The following is a 19,025-nucleotide window of genomic DNA, read 5'->3' as shown; positions in this document are numbered from 1 at the left end:
CGTCCCTAGGGTGGCATACGACATGCTGCAGCCCTTAGGGACCTTCCCTGGCATCAGGGCCCTTGGTACCAGGGGTACCAGTTACAAGGGACTTACCTGGGTGCCAGGGTTGTGCCAATTGTGGAGACAAAGGTACAGTTTAGGGAAAGAACACTGGTGCTGGGGGGGGCCTGGTTAGCAGGGCCCCAGCACACTTTCAGTCAAAACTTACCATCAGCAAAGGCAAAAAGTCAGGAGGTAACCATGCCAAGGAGAAATTTTCTTACAATAGGGTCTTCCAGCTGGAACTTTAAAGGGTCCAGAGAACCCTCCATACTCTCACCGAATTCAAACCCATAAGAATAAGGGTCAGGATCCAATCTAGGGACCAAGCTCCCTGCTGATATCGGAAACTGCTTCGAGTTACACCACTCCAGCTCCATGTCGTGCCATGAGTATAGGATCAACACCGCCCACAGACCCAGGTGATGTCAGGAGCATTATAGTTACTGGCAGCATTACCTTTGGAAACTTCACTCATTAATGCGTTTCTCTGCTGATGCCTGAATAAACTCTTTTGCACTGTGTCGCATAAGTGCTTACGCCTTGGTGTTTCTTCTGGACGCATTTGCTGTGTGAGGTTACAGGGCTTCCTGTGCTTGTCAAAGTGAGCCGCCTTTCCAAGCAGTTGGAAGAACTGTTGGAGAACCGGTAGTGATATTATATATATATATATATATTTTGTGTATGTATCTATATATCTATCTATCCAACAGCCCAGTTCCTCACATCTGGGACTCAAAACCGTGAGCATACAGGTGAGAAGCCCCTAAAAATACCAAGTCACACTCCAGGCAGCAAGGAGATGTGCACTCCGGTGCAAAAATCCAAATAGACAAAGTAGCAAAGTTTATTAAAGTGCGATTACACGCAATAAATCAACCCAATGAGTTTTAGCATGGCAGACATCCTGCTTACTGGTGAGCATGGAGTCTGACGAGCAGAAACACATTGTTCTGATGGATAAAACTATCTGGATTCCTCACCTAAAGAATTTTCCCTACGCGCCAGCCCTCGACGACTCATCGGCGCCATCGGGACTCTCGACGTCGACATGGCTCACGGCGCCGATCGAGCAGAGAATACTCCCGTTCGACGACGTGGGTGATCAGCCCGACTGTCACGCCTCCACCTCCAATGACTCCAGCTTCTCAGACGTCTCCACTGTCGGTGTATGAAATGGATCCACATCAGGAGGCGAGGGCTTCCCCGGAGCAGGAGATGCCTGGACCATCATCGGCTTCACCTCCGGCGCCGGTTCCTCAAGGTTATCCGGCTTTCCCATCGCCGGGCACGGAGCTCACAGCATTTCTGAATGCTATGTTTAATATTTTTGCCACCATGGCGCCTGGTGGTGGGCACGCGGGTCCGTCAGATCCTTTGGCCTTTGACTTGGGTGCTCCGGCTCCTTACAACCTGATACCCTTTATGCCATTTCTTCCTTCTAGAAGTACTGCTTCGGCACTGATGCCTTTGGCGTCGCCCAGAAGACCGGTGATGCCAACGACGTCCACTGTTCCGGCGCCGATGGATTCACCACGGATCCAGTCGACTTTGAAATTGCCTGTGGCGCCGGGGGATCCCGCGTCGGATGGCTCCGGGGGGTCAGCGCCGTCAAAGATCTTTGGCGTCGGCCGACGCCTTATCGACGCCGGGGCTCGAGTCCAGGCTCCGATCCAGGAGGTTAGCTCTAAGGCTGCTGGAAGAAGAGGAATGTGAGAGGCAGCATTTGGAGGAAGGTGAAATCGTGGAGCCTTCAGGGGACCTGCAAGGCTTGGATACTGCAAGCGGCCTGGACACTTCTCCGGAATGGGACCTGGCTTCTCCGGGGGAGTATACGGAGGAGGCTGCTTCTTTTCATGCTGTAGTGAGGAAGGCAGCAGACTTTTTGGACCTTCCACTTCCTGCTGCGGAGGTGAAGACAAACCTCCTGACCTAAGTGCTGCATCTAGTGTCAGCTGTGGCGGAGCCTCTTCTTCCTTTCAATGAGGCTCTTTTGGACCCTATTAAAGACATTTGGAAAAAGACAGTGACTTCGGCGGCTGTGAACGGGGCGGTGGCGAGACGCTATCGTGTAGCACCAGGTGATCCGGACTTTCTGACCAAGCACCCAACTCCGGAGAGTTTGGTTGTCCAAGCGTTGTGCTCCTCCTGTTCTGCTCCTGGTTTGTTTCCCGGGGCTCCTGCGGACAGGGAGTCTAAGAAGATGGACCAGGCAGTTATAAAGGCCTTCTCTTCTTGCAGCATGGCTTTAAAATGTACCAATGCTACTTGCATTTTGGGTTGTTATATTTATGCCCTTATGGATGAGGCTAAGGGCCACCCAGGTTTATCACAGGTGGTGTTGAACCTTTTGTCGGACGCTCATGCGGCGACCCAGGTAATTCAGTCTGGGCTGGACACCTCAGACTCGGTGGCCAGGGCTATGGGCACATCCATAGCGACGAGACGGCAGGCCTGGCTGCGATCGTCGGGGTTCTCCCCTGATGTGACTACTCTCCTGGACCTCCCATTTGATGGAGATAAACCTTTTGGATCAAAAGCCGACTCTGCTCTAGAACGATTTAAAGAGTAGAGCCACGGAGAGATCCTTGGGTCTACAAGCAGCCACATCCTTTGCTTTGAGGTCTTTTAGGAGGTTTAGAGGTTTTGGTCGTGGTGCTTCCTTTCGTGGCAGGTTCCATGCGGCAGGACAGCAATCTGCAGGAACTCTTCCTTACAGATCCTTCAGGGGCAGGGGTAGAGTACTCACTTGAGGTGCCACCCAGCAGCACTCTGCCTCTTCCTCCGGAGGGGTGCAGCAGGGAAAGCAGCCTTAGTCCTCCACCACTCCCTGCTCACACGTCTCCTGTAGGGGGGGAGACTTACTCACTTTCTTCACATGTGGGAGTCCATAACATCAGACTCCTGGGTCACCGACATTGTGGAGAAAGGATATGGTCTTCCCTTTCGGGAGTTTCCTCCTCCCTTCCCTTCCCTCCCCGACCATCTTCTGTTACTGCAACAGGAGGTGATGTCCCTTTTGTCAAAGGGTGCAGTTGAGTTGGTTCCAGAGCAGGAGAGGGGTCAGGGCTGCTATTCTAGATATTTCCTGATCCCCAAAAAGGATGGTCTGTTGAGGCCAATCCTGGACCTGAGGATTTTGAATTGGTTTCTCAAGCAGGAAAAGTTCAAAATGCTGACCCATTCACAGGTTCTTTTGCCGTTGAACGAAGGAGATTTGATGGCGTCTGTCGACTTGCAGGATGCATACTTCCATATTCCGCTCCTCAAGTCGCACAGGAAATATCTCCGGTTTGTGGTGGGGTCGCACCAAGAAGTCTGCTGCCTTCCTCACTTCAGTTTGCGGTCCTTCCGTTTGGTCTTACTGCAGCACCTCGAGTCTTCACGAAGGTGATGGCGGTGGTGGCAGCAGATCTCAGAAGAAAGGGAATAGCAGTATTTCCTTATCTGGATGATTGGTTGATCAAAGCCAAGTCTCCGGAGCTCTTGCGGCATCACCTGCAGTCAACAACTCAGTTGTTGTTCGACCTGGGTTTCTCAGTGAATGTGCCCAAATCTCACCTGGAGCCCTCTCAACGCCTCCTGTTCATAGGGGCAGTACTGGACACAACACTGAATCAGGCCTTTCCTCCGCCACAGCGGGTTCAGGACATTCAGGCTTTGATTCAAATGTTTCGAAATTGAGTGGTCGTTCCAGTCCTCAAGGTCCTTTGTCTGCTCGGTTTGTTTGCTTCTTGCATTCTGCTGGTCATGCATGCACGCTGGCACATGAGGGCTCTTCAGTGGTGCGTCCGCAGGCAGTGGTTTAAACACAAAGGAGATCTTTAAGACTCGATAAGGATCTCCAGAGACGCTGCAGCGGATCTTCGATTGTGGGCTGCGGTCGGCAACCTGTCGCAAGGAAGGCCGTTCTCGATACCTCCTCCAGTGGCCACAGTTGTAACGGATGTTTCCAATCTAGGGTGGGGAGCTTATCTGGGGAACCTGGAGATCAAAGGTTGTTGGTCTCCAGTGGAACAGAGGTTTCACATCAATCTGTTGGAACTGCAGGCGATACGTCTGGCTCTCAAGGCCTTCCTCCCTTCTCTCCGCGGCCTGTTGGTTCAGCTCCTGACGGACAATACTACCGCAATGTGGTATATAAACAAGCAGGGAGGAGTGGGGTTGTATCTTCAATGCAGAGAAACTCTTCAGCTCTGGTCCTGGCTTCAGGACTACAGGATTTGTTTGGTAGCAAATCATTTGGCCAGAGTTCTGAATGTGCATGCGGACAGTCTCAGTCGGCTCATCTCGACCGATCACGAGTGGCGCCTTCATCCGGATTTGGCCCTTTACATCTTCCAGAGGTGGGGGTATCCTCAGGTAGATCTGTTTGCCACTTGGGAGAACGCACACTGCCTGTCGTTTTGCAGCCTCCAGTATCCGGTGCAAGGAGCTTTGGGGGACGCGTTTCAGATGTCCTGGAAGGGTCAGTTACTTTACGCGTTTCCCCCCCAAACCCTTGATTTCTCTGGTTCTCCAACTCTCTCTGTGCCCTCCGCTCGGCTCCGTCTCCCGTACAGGGCAGACCTCCTCTCGCAGTCGCAGGGGCAGGTTCTACACCCCCACCTCCAGAGCCTGCACCTTCATGCCTGGAGATTGAAGAGGGCAATCTGAGTTCCTTTTCTCTCCCGCCAGAGGTGGTGCAAGTTATTTTATCGGCCAGGCGACACTCCACCAAATCGATCTATGCAAGCAGGTGGGCCAGATTTGTAAGTTGGTGTGGAGAGAACCAAATAGATCCTTTGAAGGCCCATTTGTCTGATGTATTGTCATTTGCTTTATCCTTGGCACAGAAGGGTTGTGCAGTTGCCACAGTTAAGGGTTATTTATCAGCGATGTTGGCTTTTCTGTGCCTTCCAGACCAACCTTCCTTGTTTAAGTCACCTCTTGTATTGAGGTTCATTAAGGGTCTCACTAATACGTTTCCACCCACTCCGTTTGTTTTGCCACAGTGGGATCTTAATTTAGCATTGATCTTTCTTATGGGATCGCCATTTGAGCCGATGCACTCTTGTTCCTTAAGATTCTTAGTTTTGAAGACTGTTTTTCTAGTGGCCATAACATCGGCTAGAAGAGTGAGTGAGCTCCAGGCTCTTAGTGTAGAGTCCACATATCTTTCCTTTTTCAGGGACAAAGTGGTGTTAAGGACCAAGGCGGCTTTCCTCCCAAAGGCTGTTACACCCTTTCATTTGGGGCAGTCTATTACTCTCTCTTCCTTTTGCCCTCCAACTCATCCATCCAAGGAGGAAGAGAGGCTTCACCGGTTGGATCCACGAAGAGCGCTGAGCTTCTTTGTCGACAGGACGAGGGAGTTCAGACAAGACGATCAGTTCTTCGTTGGATATGTGGGGAAGAGAAGAGGCAGAGCTGTCCACAAGAGAACGCTGTCCAGGTGGGTCATTCTCTGTATCAAACTTTGTTATTCTTTAGCAATGAAAGAACCTCCTGTAGGGCTCTGAGCCCATTCCACCAGGGCTAAGGCTGCTTCATCGGCCTTGGCTAGAGGTTCCTGTGGTTGACATCTGCAAAAGCGGTAACTTGGGCATCCCTCCATACTTTTGTCAAACATTATTGTTTGGACTCTGAGGTCAGGAGGGATGGCCATTTTACCTGCTCAGTGCTGCAGGATTTCTTGGTTTGACCGTTCAGGCACCCGCCTCCGGAGGAGGAACTGCTTTGAGACTCTATTCTTTAGGTGAGGAATCCACAGGTAGTTGTATCCATCAGAAGAACAAGTTACTTACCTTCGGTAACGCCTTTTCTGGTGGATACATTAGCTACCTGTGGATTCCTCACAGTCCCACCCTCCTCCCCGTTGCCTGATTGGTCTTGCCACGAATTCCTTGGGTGAGCACCAGTATATTGTATATTTGTATACTATAATGCGATGTATATATATATATATATATATATATATATATATATATATATATATATATTTCTTTATATATATGGTATATTTCAAAGGAAACATGTTTGGATATGTATATATATTTATTTGCAAATTTAGTGTGTTGTTTCCATTAGTTTCGTTTCATATTATTGTAATAAATGTGGGTATATAAGTTTACTTGATGTGCTTATATCACTCTGTAATGTCAATGTTCACCTGTTCGTCTCAAAGGCACGTAAAAAATGGTGATAACTGACGTCTGCACGTCAACGAGGGCTTCTTATTGCCTGGATCACGTCATACGGCGTCGCGTGGAGTCGGGCGATTGTGACATCATCGTCGAAGTGCAGAGCTAGAAGAAAAGTTCCGCATGGGGAAAATTCTTTAGGTGAGGAATCCACAGGTAGCTAATGTATCCACCAGAAAAGGCGTTACCAAAGGTAAGTAACTTGTTCGTTTGGTTTCTTGCTTGTGATCGCAATTCAATAAACTTTGCTGTCTTAAGTCAATTTGGACATTTTCAGGTACAGTTGGGACCTGGTTTCCGTAGGAAAGCGTATTTTTTTTTGTTAATTACTCTGGTGCCGTTTGACGAATCTTCAAGAAATTTAAAAAACAAGTTTGCCACTCACTTCAGTTGCTGTCTGGAAAGCTTTGGGGTAATTCATCAAGCAAGGGCCGAGAAAGGGGGGGGGAGACATGGAGGGTCCGCGGATCCGACAACACTCATGCTGATTGGCTGTTACCACATCAACCAGGAAGTGGTGGCAGCTATCTTGAGACTTAGGAATCGGCCAAGTCCCAAGAAAAAACTTAAAATAAAACACAAAAGACCAAGGAATCTAAATGGATTATCCTGATTGGGAGTGAGATGCCCTGGGGTTTAAACACGGACGCGAAACTACATAGACATTTATGAAAGATAAATACTTGGAATGACTCAGATGAAATAAATGAAAGTCAACCATCTTTGGAAAGAAAACTGATCCAGAAACATATCATTTGAGATTAGGATGTGATTTGGGAAATATAGGATTTAGATATACCTCATTGAGAACTAAGGACTCAGACAATATTTTGAAAAAAAGTAAAAAAACAAATCATACATATAGGTGAAGAGTATATGAGAACATAAAAACATACATTTGGTAGATACAACGTATGTACTGTGAGTATTAGACGTAACCAGATTCTTGATTAGATTTAGATGACCACTGAATCTTTCACGGCTCTGGTTGATGCTGGTAACACTCCCTAGGATATTGATACATAAGCTGTAAAAATGATGACTTGGCAAAGGTTTGTTAATAAGATCTTTAGTTTGTTACCCCCAGGTCTAAAGAAATTAATTTGTTCCACAGAAAAGGTACTTTACCGATTTTAGAAATTCGTACTAAGCCTGTTCTATATGAGGTAGTAAAAAGAGAAACTATTGATAGAATTCTAAAAATAGAATAGGGTAGCTTACGTAGTAATTATAATGATTCCTTCACCATGTCACATAATATGAAACTATGGAGGAATGGGTACTTTACCTATTTGTATTAAAAGGTTAAAATTGGAAATAGGAACATGGACAAGAAGACTTAAGATTCTTAAATTGTTAAATGACATTGAATACCAGCACCTTATCTTGCAAAAAGCATGACAAAAGAAAGTGAGAGTAACAATGAGAGAATTAGCGATCAAAATTAAGAAATGGATTTTAATTGGTGCATGGTGGGTGGTCACATGATTTAAACACACGAGTGTTGCACACAACTCTATGGCCAGTCGAAGGCTCAGGCCGAAACGCGTTGCCATTGTTTTGGAATTAGTACTTAACACTTTATATAATGAAATAAAAGAAAAAACCTTTTGGATTTGGTTTGGTTTGGTGGTGCCGGCGTCATTCATGCGGTGAGAATCTGAGGAAGTCTGGTCCCCGTTTTGCTACAAAGTGACTCCTTTGTTTAATATATATCCAACAGCCCAGTTCCTCACATCTGGGACCCAAAACCGTGAGCATATGGGTGCGGAGCCCTTAAAAATAGCAAGTCACACTCCAGGCAGCAATACCCTGACGCCCTAGGTCTGGTTGGGGTTGCAGGGGGTGTCCCAAAGGCATTTTTCGGTTAAAATTTTGCTGCACAGAGGGTCCACAGCAAAATTAAGAAAGAAAAACAAGCAAGGTCTCCCACGTTTTTTTTTTTTTTTTTTACCCCTGGGTGGGCCAGGTCCCAGAGAAAATTCATTATATTATTATGGGGGTTGGGGGGGCACGTGCCCACCTCTCCCCAGGCCGATTTTGCCGCTGGGATGCCATCCCCCAGGTACGGCCAATATTGATTAGGGGATGGGGCTGCTCGGCCCCCCTCCCCGAGCCCTATTTTGGCCCTGGTGACCTCATCCCCCAGGGCCTGGCTAAAGTTTAAAACAGAGTGGGGACACAGAGCCCCCTTCCTCGGGCTGAAATGTGGAGGGGTTGCTGCACTGCAGGGGTGGATGATGCCTTAACACACTCCCCTAGAAGGAATGCATATTGTGGTAATTTATTTGAGAGGATGTGTGTAAGAGATAAGTGCTGTCATGAGTAGATGGCTAATGTTTAAAAACATTTTTTTTAAAATATTATCTTGTGAGACTCGCATAGAAAATTACTGGGCCTTCCACGAAATGTTCACCATCCCCCAGGAGTCTTGCAATATCGTATGGAGGGAGGTAAAAAAACGGCCAAGGCTCAATCAATAGTTACAATTCCTATTGCATGTTAGAACATCAAGTTTGGGCACTTAATAATATAGTTTATAAACTTTGTTATGAAGTGTCACTAAGTGTACTAATGTTGGAAAACTATTTTTTTTAACGTGTTTACAGAGTGAAAAGCTGTTTGGGGAGGTGTAGATGTGTTCATGTTTAATATAGCTTTTGAGAGGTACATTACAGTGTACAGAGATGTGAGCAAGGTTTGCAGATTGCGTTAAAAAATACATTTTTAAACTGTATATACTTGTAAGCAAAAGAAATACTGTTTTTTAAATTATAAAACAAAGGATGCAATAATGCAAGCTCTACTGTTCTTATGAACCTCATTGTAGATGTATTTTAGCCTTACGAGATGTTTGAGTGGTGATATTGCTATTTCTAGAGTGAAACACTGTGGTAAATGTTAGAAAAGTTGTGTCAAGATGATTGTGTTACTCTAGAAACTGTTAAGGAAGCAGAGTCCATGGCATGTTATAACTTAGGGCCAGATGTAGCAAACTTTTGTGAGTCGCAAATGGCCCGAATCGCTATTTGCGACTCCGCAAAATTGGAAATGGGATGCAAAAATCCCATTTCCGACTCGCAAAATGCAATGCGAGCCATTACCGACTCGCAAAATTTGCGACCCCATATTGCGACCCGCTAATATGAAGTCGCAATTTGCGAGTCGCAAACCATATGCAATAGCAACTCGCAAATTGCGACTAGTCGCAAAAAGCCCAGTTTGCATGTCCAATTTACCACTAACTCAGAGCAGGTGGTAATCATTACCAAAGTATAAAAGGGGACCCAGAAGGCATCTGGGTTACACAAGATGGCTGAGATATACCTGATAGCAGTGAGGAGGAGAGCCCACGCAGCCCAGCAGAGGAAGAGGAGGAGCCAGAGACAGGAGAAGATTTACAGAACAAGGCAGCAAACCGAGGAGGAAATATATGACAAATACAGACTTAGCAGCGCAGCTATACTAGATTTAATAGAATTACTCAAACCACAGCTAGAACGCCAGACTGTGCGCGGCTGCGCCATCCCTACGCATGTGCAAGTGCTATGCTCACTGCACCTCTTGGCCTTGGGGAGCTATCAGGGGGTCATTGCTGTGGCAGGTGGGGTATCCCAAAGTGCACTATCAAGGTTCCTCAGGGCATTCCTAGATGCCTTACTCACACACATGTCCAGATACATATACCTACCCAGGAATGAGGAAGAAATTAACAGCACCAAGTTAGACTTTTACCGAATTGCCAACTTTCCCCATGTCATAGGGTGTGTAGATGGGACACATATTCAGATATGCTCTCCTGCAAACCTGGAATATCTGTTCCGCAATAGAAAGTGTACCCACTCACTCAATATTCAGGTGGTATGTGACGCCCATTATGTCATCACTGACATGGTTGCTAAATTTCCAGGCAGTACTCATGACTCCCACATTTTTAGGCACAGTGGGATACACCAACGCCTGGAACGTGGGGAGTATGGAGACGGATACCTCCTAGGTAGAGCTGCATGCACCTTGTAGACATGCACACAGATCAATGTGCAAACCAACCACGACTTGTGTATGTTTTGTGCCCAACAGGTGACAGTGCATATGGACTACAGCCATGGATACTGACTCCGTACTTAACACCCAGCAATGAATGCGAGAGGCGATACAACAGTGCACATAAGAGGACCAGGAACTTGATTGAAAGAACCTTCGGACTGCTGAAAACACGGTTCAGATGCCTCCACAGAAGTGGAGGTGCCCTCCAGTATACCCCCATAACGGCTTTCAAAATAGTTGTCGCATGCGCTATCCTGCACAACATTGCCACCCGACGTGGCCTACCTCTCACCCCTGCAGACCCAGATTCGGAGGATGAAGAGCAAGAGCAACCACATCGCCATCATGGGGATAGGAGCATCGCAAATCAAGGCAGACTGAGACGGGAACACATTGCAACCCAATACTTTGGAAGGTACGTGCCAACTTCTACCATACTCACCAATAGAACAAACACTCCATGTGTTAAGTGTAACGAACAAATGATTTAATATGTGCAAAAACCAAACTATATACAAGGAAAAACTGTTCATGAACTTCAAATGACCACCTGGCATGGGACACATTGCCATCATGTGCCCCAACATCAGGGACAGTGTTTAGCTCACAGCCTACGGCGGGGTCGGCCAGCCTGGCTGGTACCAGGTTGCTCAGCAGTGCTCTGCCTTGTACTCCCACTCCGTAGCACCCTGGTGCCACCAGCAGAGACACTGCTGACAGTGGAGCCCTCCTCACTGTCTTGTGGGGTGTCACCTGTACCCCTAGACACCTGCCGTGCCTCCATAAGGTCTATTGCATGGGTGATCCGGCCCAGTCCCCGTGCCACATCACCCGCAAAGTGGCCCATGTCAACCTGGAGGCTGACTGTTCTCCTTGACAGCCCAGTTGTGTTCACTGCCAGTCTGACGATAGAGGAGGCCATCCTGTCCAGCCTTTGGAGCAGCTGGCGGTCCCTGTGCCGCACACCCTCACTCTGCGTTACCAGCCACCAGTTCGCACATTGACAGGGCTAGGTCACCAGTGGTGTTCCCAATGACCTCCAGTTGTGCATGCACATGCTGCATGCTGTTGGCATGGTTCCTCTCGAAGCGCTGCAGAACCCCACTAATCCGCCCTAACTGTTGATTTTGCAGGCGCTGACCCCGTTGCAGTTGGGCCTCCGTTGGTGTTGTGGATGGAAGCCCTGACTCTGCCTGCTGCCCGGCTCTCCTCATCCTACGTCGCCTGCGCAGCGGTGGAGGCCCTGTGATGTCTGATGTGGCACTCCGGATTGTACCTGGTGCAGGCTCCAAGACCACTGTTGCAACAGGTGTTGCCAGAGAGGGGATGGTGTTTGTGGTGCAGGTGGGAGTGGTGGCTGGTCCTGTTGTCTCCTCTTGGGGCTGGCTGACCATTGGCACCTGGCTGCTTTGTCTGGTGGGGGTGTCTTGTGGGAGACCTGTGGGACATGGGGAAAACACTGTCAGTGTCTACTATCTGTTAAACACTTCCTAATAAACATTTGCCTATGAAGTGCCTACTTGACTACATTGCCCATAATGCATCATTCTGGTGTTTGCTACTCTGACATGGAGCTATCTTGGTTGTGCATGCCCCTGTGTACATGGTGGGTGGGGGTATGGCATTGATGGTGGGACAGGCATATCACATGGTACTCATCGGTTGATGGTCCAGGCTCAGAGGTGTCCAGTTCTCCAATTCCAGTAACAGCCTCCGGCTCCAGGGTCTCCTCAACCCTTTCCTCCAGGGGTGTGGGTGGTGGTATGGAAGATGGTCCCCCTCCTGTGCCTCTCATCTCCTAGAGCCTTTCTGCCACCCTCTCCTTGGTCCGGGAGCGGAGGTCGTACCACCTCTTTAGTTCATCCACACTCCTATGGCTGACCCCCAGGGAGTTTACCTTCTCCTGGATTTCCTGCCAAATTCGTTTTTTGTCAGAGTCTGGCACATTGAGGGCTGCCTTCCCAAAAAGCTCATCATGGTGCTGACAGCACTCCTCCGTGAGCACCTCCAGCTCCTTCTCTGCAAACTTGAGCTTTCCCTTCCTGGGAGTGTCAGCCATGATTGCTGGTGCTCTGTTAGCTGTGCTGCAGTTAAAAAAGGGTGTGGTCCTCCCTCCTCCCAGATGTATTTGTAAACTTCCTGTCTGTGATGTCATCATAATGTGCCAGGAAGTGTTTACCTGAGTGTTCTGGAGTGGTTTCTGGAGTGTTCTGCAGCACCTGCTTTCAATTTTCAGCACAGTCGCTATTTGCGACACCCACTCGCAAATTACAAGTCCGTTTTTTGCGCGGTCGCAAAGAGCGACCTCGCAAACAGCGGACTCGCTATCAGCGGTGCGACTCCGGGTGTGAGTCGCAATTTGTCCGCGCACTTTCTACCTGCATTCCAGTTAGCGACACGCAAATTGCGAGTCGCACATGCTCGCAAATTGCGAGTCGCTAATTTTTTTGTACCTACATCTGGCCCTTAGTTGCGAAAATATGAAAATAGACTGGTTGAGGATGTGGACTTTTTAGGAGAAAGGAATAACAAGTTACTGGTGCATTATTATAAATATGTGATTGTGGGTGAATAGTGTAGTTAAGCTTAGCCAATATAGAAATGTATTACTTACCAATTATTGATCAGCATGTATTTTTTATATTTGTTTGTTATTTTGTCATTTTTTAGGAGGAAAATGGGAACTTGTCTCAGAAGAAATAATTATATGCTTACATAAGCAGCAAAAGAGAGCCTTGTTAAGACAAGCAGGGTTATGGTCTTGATCAGCAGTGAATACATGAGCTGGCACAGTGTAACCAGGTTGAAAAGATGAGGAAGTAAAAAAAGCGTAGAAATTCACTGAAAAAAACAAAGGTTAAAGTAATGTTATAGTTAGGTGAATGTCTCATCATCAACATTAACATTTTGAACTTTAAAAAAATGAAAGGAATTCAGCAGTTATGGTTAGTAGCACTAACTATAACTTGAGCCCCGCCATGTACTGCTACTGATCTCATATATAACATATTCTATGACCTTGTTTATGACATCATCAATGACATCTCAAATGACATCATTGATGAAATCACTAAAGACATCCTCCCATGAGCGTGATAGTTTGAAATGACAGTTTACATAGTTGCAAGAAACTACCATATTAATTATACATAATTTTGTACAGCTTGGGTGTAGCTAATGGGTCTAAATGTTTACAAAACATGTGTGCTCCTAAGGCACCATTGCAGTGTAAATATAATAAACACGTTAAAAATGTCTGCACTCCAGAGTAACTCAGTGTGCGAGTGGCATTTGACTTGTATTGATTATGCTCCACACAATTTGTTGGTTCTGTGGAAAAAGTTTCCAACACGAAAAAGATTCCATGTAGTAGATACTAACTTTTGTAAGGAGTCTTGAGTTAGTAGAGAGAATTGCATCAGCACGATTGTGAAAAAGTCATGCTTTTGGCCCTGATCACCCCCGAACATTTTGATGGATACTGGTGGTTACTGGCTTTGACTGTGGCCTGGGCACTGCTAACCAGTCCCAGGGCCACTGCTCCGTTCAAAATGATGTATGCAAATTAAGCATAATTATAATTGGTTCTGACAACCTACCCATAAGTCCAACTATATGGTACGGCATGTAGGTTTGGGGACCCCAGTGTAGTTAGGGCATCCATGAGTGCACTGCTGTGGTGTCTGGTATCATCTTAAAGGCAGCCCTGCTTTGCTGACTGCTTATGAAATAAAATTAACCCCCAGTAAAAGTACTTCCAAAGTCTCAAACTACTTGATTTTTACCTACATGTCACCCCTAAGGTCTGACCTAGCAGCCCCAAGGGTTGGGTGTAAATATAAGCAGGGACTTTATAAAAGATGTTTTATAAGCCCTGGTGAGGGAAAAACAGCCAAATCTGTTTTCCTAATTGTAGTACATAAGCTCTATAGGCTAACATTGGGAGGCTTCATTTAAAAAGAATAAAGTCTCATTTCCGTTTGAAAAGAGCTGCATATGCCATGTTTGATATCACATTAAACGTTAGAATAAATCCAACAACCTGCCAATGTTGGATTTATTATAACTAGTACAGATAAAGAGAGCTCTTTCTGAAAGTTACCAAAATCAGCCCTGTGGTGCCCTTTCCTGATTGGTCAGTCTCTGGCAGCCTGAGCCAAACTACCTTAATGAGGCGTGAAGTGGTGTGGGCTGAAACGAAGGAAGCATCTGGTGGGAGGAGAACTGCTGCAGTAGATGGTGGAGAAGTAGAAGGGAGGAAGGATGGCCAAACTGGCTTTTGAAGGAAGGAAAGCCACTTGGGACCGAAACTAAACTCCCTCTTGTTCTGCCCCTCCTCCCCGCCAGATAGAAGACACAGTAATAAGATTAGGAGAGGGGCTGGGAGAGGTGTGTTAGGGAAACGTAGCCACACCAGTGGATGGGCTCAGCCAGATGTAACCCCCAAGGAGAGATCTTCTCAGTCTTGGATTTTAAAAGAATGTTGCTTTCTGGTATCGATTTTTGCCACACTTTGCATGAAGTGGTCACCTCAGAAGGTGGCACCCTGCACCCCATTGGTCAGGCATGCCCCCTGCTTGCCAACCCAGGAGCAAGGATAAATATGGCATAGCTGCCTGGCAATTAAGATCCCTGCTGGAGGAAAATACTAGAGAAGAAGGGCTGCCCTGCTGAACCCCTGGTCTGCACCTGAAGGACTGCACCAGTTGCACACTCTGGGCTCCACAAAGAAAATGACTTTGCCTTACTTCTACAGCACCAGACAAGGACTCCTTGTAAGCAACAGGTACAAAGGAGCTGACCAGAGTCCCCTGCATCAAGTCCAGCAAGGAGAGCCCACCTGACCAACATCCACTGGCCATTTGAGGATTCTGACCAGGTGCATTCTGGGTATTGTAGTCCCAAGAAGCAACTCAGAGCTTCTGAAACCTTGGATCAAGTTTGTGGGCACCCCAAGAACGCAAAACAAAACTTCTGGAAGAAGATCCATAAGTTTGGAGCAAATTTGTGAACAAGCTCCATAACGTAACTGACCTGTCAAGCCGGTGACGTCGAGCCACGACCTGGACCTGTTTGCAAACAGTGCAGTACAGAGAGAACTATGTCCATATCTCTGGTTGATTGTGAATGTGAACTATAGTACATGTAAAGCCACAGGAATTTATCCAGCAATATGTAGAAAAACGCAGCTTGGATGATGTCATATAACATGTCATGAGTGATGTGAGGTCATAAGCAGTGCATGGTAGGGGAGTAAGTTATAGTTAGTGCTACTAACTATAACTTCTAAATGTCTATTTTTTTTTTAGTTCAAAACATTAACATCACTGAGAAATTCACCTAACTATAACATTACTTTAACCATTAGTTTTTTCAGTGAACTTCTACGTTTTGTTTTAGTCGAAAACACATATTTAATGACACCTAACTATAAAATTACTTTAACCTTTGGTTTGTGCAGTGAATTTCTAGGTTTTTAAAATATATATATATATATATATATATATATATATATATATATATATATATATATATATATTTCAAAATACTTAGACACTAACTACTGCAACAAAGTTTGCACTGATAATGTTCAAATTCTTAATATTTGTAACTCACATATATAGAAATATTCCCAGCATAGTTTTCATAGTCCTTCTATGTATCTTTACTTAGAGAGAGAGAGAGAGAGAGAGAGAGAGAGAGAGAGAGAGAGAGTGTGTGTGTGTGTGTGTGTGTGTTTTAAGGGATTGGGTGCAATAATCATTAAACATTAAACAAGTAACTTATCTGCAAAGTAAAAGATGCTAAACCTTACCAGCAATGTAATGACTCTTGATGCAAGTGCTGCTAAAGTAACAGTAGAATAAAGAGTGCACAGACAGATGGATGAATGGGTGATAGCTAAGTGATGAATTGACAGATGAGTGAGTGTACATATGGATGGATGAGTGTAGGTTTCATGGCTGGGCTGAAAGATGTCTTTTCATAATCAACGGCAATATGGTCTAGGAAAAGAGTTTATTTATATCATGTGCTGAAACACAGTCCACATTCTAAAGCTGCCAAGCCCATGTGGTTGGAGTCAAGGTACTATGCTACATTATCCTCATCCCTTACACATAACACAGGCATTGAACAATTGCAGCAACAGCTCAGAAACAACTGGACAAGCTCTCACCACTTAGCACCATTCCACAAGCAATACACAAATACTAACAACATAACACACACCACAAATCTTTCACACCCAGCACGCCAAGATCTCCAATACTCAGTCACGAGAGCTGGCAAATTTAACATGACTAATTACCAGGCAGAAGAAGTATGCACCCAGCACCAAACTCTGTGGAACCTGCACAAACATCAGACGGAACATTTCTCGAACATAACAGTCTCCAGTATGCGCAGGATGATCAATCCTGATATAACAAAACAAATAGAACAGTCCAATACTTACTCCCACTTCTGTCATCAGTCTGTGCCAGCACAACAGACCAAAACATAATGTGTCAGCGTAGAGAACTCACATGCTACACCTTTTAACTATGACCCCTGAAAGAAAGTAATATCCTCGCATCCATACGCAATGAAGACCGACTCCAAAACATGCAAGCTGAATCTCACACACCAACAAGACAATTACCGATGTGCTCTTCCTCCGCTACCGTACACTTCTAAAATCCTCCCTTTTGTACAAAATCTTCACTGTTCCAAGAGCACATTTATGTGAAACAAAAATATAGAAGTCCACATGGTAAAACAAACCACAACATGAAGTACTCTGTCTCTAGTACCATGCACCTGTTGAAACTTAATTGTATAAAGTAAGAGCTAGTCCCAGAGAACACTCAGGCAGATGCTACAACATCACAGGTACTACACTTCCCAGGCTTCCTCTCATAACAGGGCACTCCTCTTCCCCACCTTTACAACACCTTAATGCATACATCATGATTGGGCACGTCTCTTCCCTACCTTTGCAACATCAAACACTGGGATACTGATGCACTCTCCTTTAATCGTGCACTGAACACCAAGCGCTTCATTTGCCCACAATGTACATCAAAATCACACAACGTGACATCTCTCCCAAAAGTGGTAACGAATCACATTGTCGTAGTTTGGACTCTTGCTCTGAGCAAGACTGCTGGTTTAAAGACAACAGTACTTTTGTTTGTAGGCGACTGAGTCTTTCCGACAACAAGTCGCAACTGTTGTCCCAACTTTACCGGCTCACTAGCAGCACCTCACCAGAAACACAATAGTAAAAGATGATTTGTGGCAGTCGCTTACACATGGATTCAAATAACATATCTCAGGGTTGTCGTGGTTAAACGGAAATTACCCTTTTCTCACAGATATATTATGTCTCATACAAACAAAGGCAATAACACAGATGCAGTGAAGTTATAATAGTTTTTATTTCACATAACTGCAATTTGCGATAGGTTGCATGAACTGCAATGATTTGGATAATGAATATACCAAGCAACAGTATTGTGAAGAAGAGAGTCATTGTAATGAAGACCCCCACCATTTCGCAATATATGAAAGAAATATAGATATATGTATGTATAAGATGGAATATGCCCTAATACCCTAATGAGAATAGGCCTAACCTCCTACCTAAAGGAGAGCTGGGTTTGCTAAACCTAATCTGCCAAAGCAGTGTCCATGAGAGGAGCCCCCAACCCTCGTTACCTTGGAATGAGGTCTCTATCTCAGACTCCGCAGGAACACGAAGACTGGGTCAGCGTCAAGATGACTGCAACATCGGTATCAGCGATGGTGGCGATGCCCTTTGGTCGGAATGCCTCTGATTATCTGTCTAAAAGTGTGATGTATTTTTACAGATCTACAAAGTCCCCCGACGTAGGTGTATTCCAAAACAATAGATAACAGGCATGCTTGGGACGGCAATTAATATCAACAATCCCTCGAAAGCATAGAGAGGGAAAATCCCTAAGTGTGAACACCTACTGTTTGTTTGTCTTTTGTGCTTGATCTTGACGCCTTGGCGCAGTGACACTGATAATAAAACTCATAACAAGTGGCCTAACTATAAACAAGGCAGCCATCTTAGAAGAAATAAATAATTAAAGGGGCTAAGACAGAGCAAGCTAAGTAGGTTAAAAGTCACTAGGTGACGGGGGCACGAGTTTACAAGCCTTCGGCTAAGCTAACTCCTGCTATCCCATTAAAACAAACTACGATTCACTACACCCTCCCCATTGCCGTAACAGGTATGATGAAGGTACAGGAACCCAAACGCTAAAAAAGCTGCTTCTGACCTGAAAGCCAAATGCAAAACAAGCTAATAAATAAAGGTAATAATAAAACAATCGCTGTGTGTTAAAATACGTTAAAACAAATCTGCCTAAAAATACATACAGAGATGTTAATATCAACTATGACAAGTACAGCAAACGTCTATTATAATTGCATAATTTGGAACCGGGAATGGTAAGCAAATTCATCAAATTATGTGTTATACGCAGGATCTTGAAGAATGTCATCGAAGTCACCAGTCAAGGACCTCAAAAATGAGTCAACATCGTCTGAAGTGAAGTCTAATGCTGGACAGACAAACGGATCCACAGAGCAGAAGTGAGCCATATTCACCGGTGCATCAATACTTGCTGCAGCGTCCTCATCCATGTTAGATCTTATAACGGAAGGCTCATAGGTGGCCTCGCGGAGCAACCTCAGTCTCAAGGGGCATGACCATGTATGAACCCTCATCGGGGACATCAG

General features: G+C 45.7%; 1 protein-coding gene across 2 annotated transcripts in view; it reads right to left on the bottom strand.

Annotated features, from left to right (window-relative positions):
- RAD51AP1 (RAD51 associated protein 1) overlaps positions 1–19,025 on the bottom strand; it is a 268,051-nt gene that overhangs the window by 29,594 nt on the left and 219,432 nt on the right. Inside the window, exon 11 of one of the 2 annotated variants that reach the window (XM_069228423.1) lies at positions 10,861–11,709. The exons of the other annotated variant lie outside the window; for it this stretch is intronic. Coding sequence (XP_069084524.1) covers positions 11,240–11,709 — 470 coding nt within the window. The 3' untranslated portion in view covers positions 10,861–11,239. Of the gene's footprint in view, positions 1–10,860; positions 11,710–19,025 lie in introns of those variants that run through there. 2 annotated transcript variants of the gene reach the window in all.

Source organism: Pleurodeles waltl, chromosome 4_1 (assembly GCF_031143425.1).
Source record: "Pleurodeles waltl isolate 20211129_DDA chromosome 4_1, aPleWal1.hap1.20221129, whole genome shotgun sequence".
NCBI lineage: Eukaryota > Metazoa > Chordata > Amphibia > Caudata > Salamandridae > Pleurodeles > Pleurodeles waltl.
Note: the sequence above shows the minus strand (reverse complement) of the source record. Positions and strands in the feature narration are given on the sequence as shown.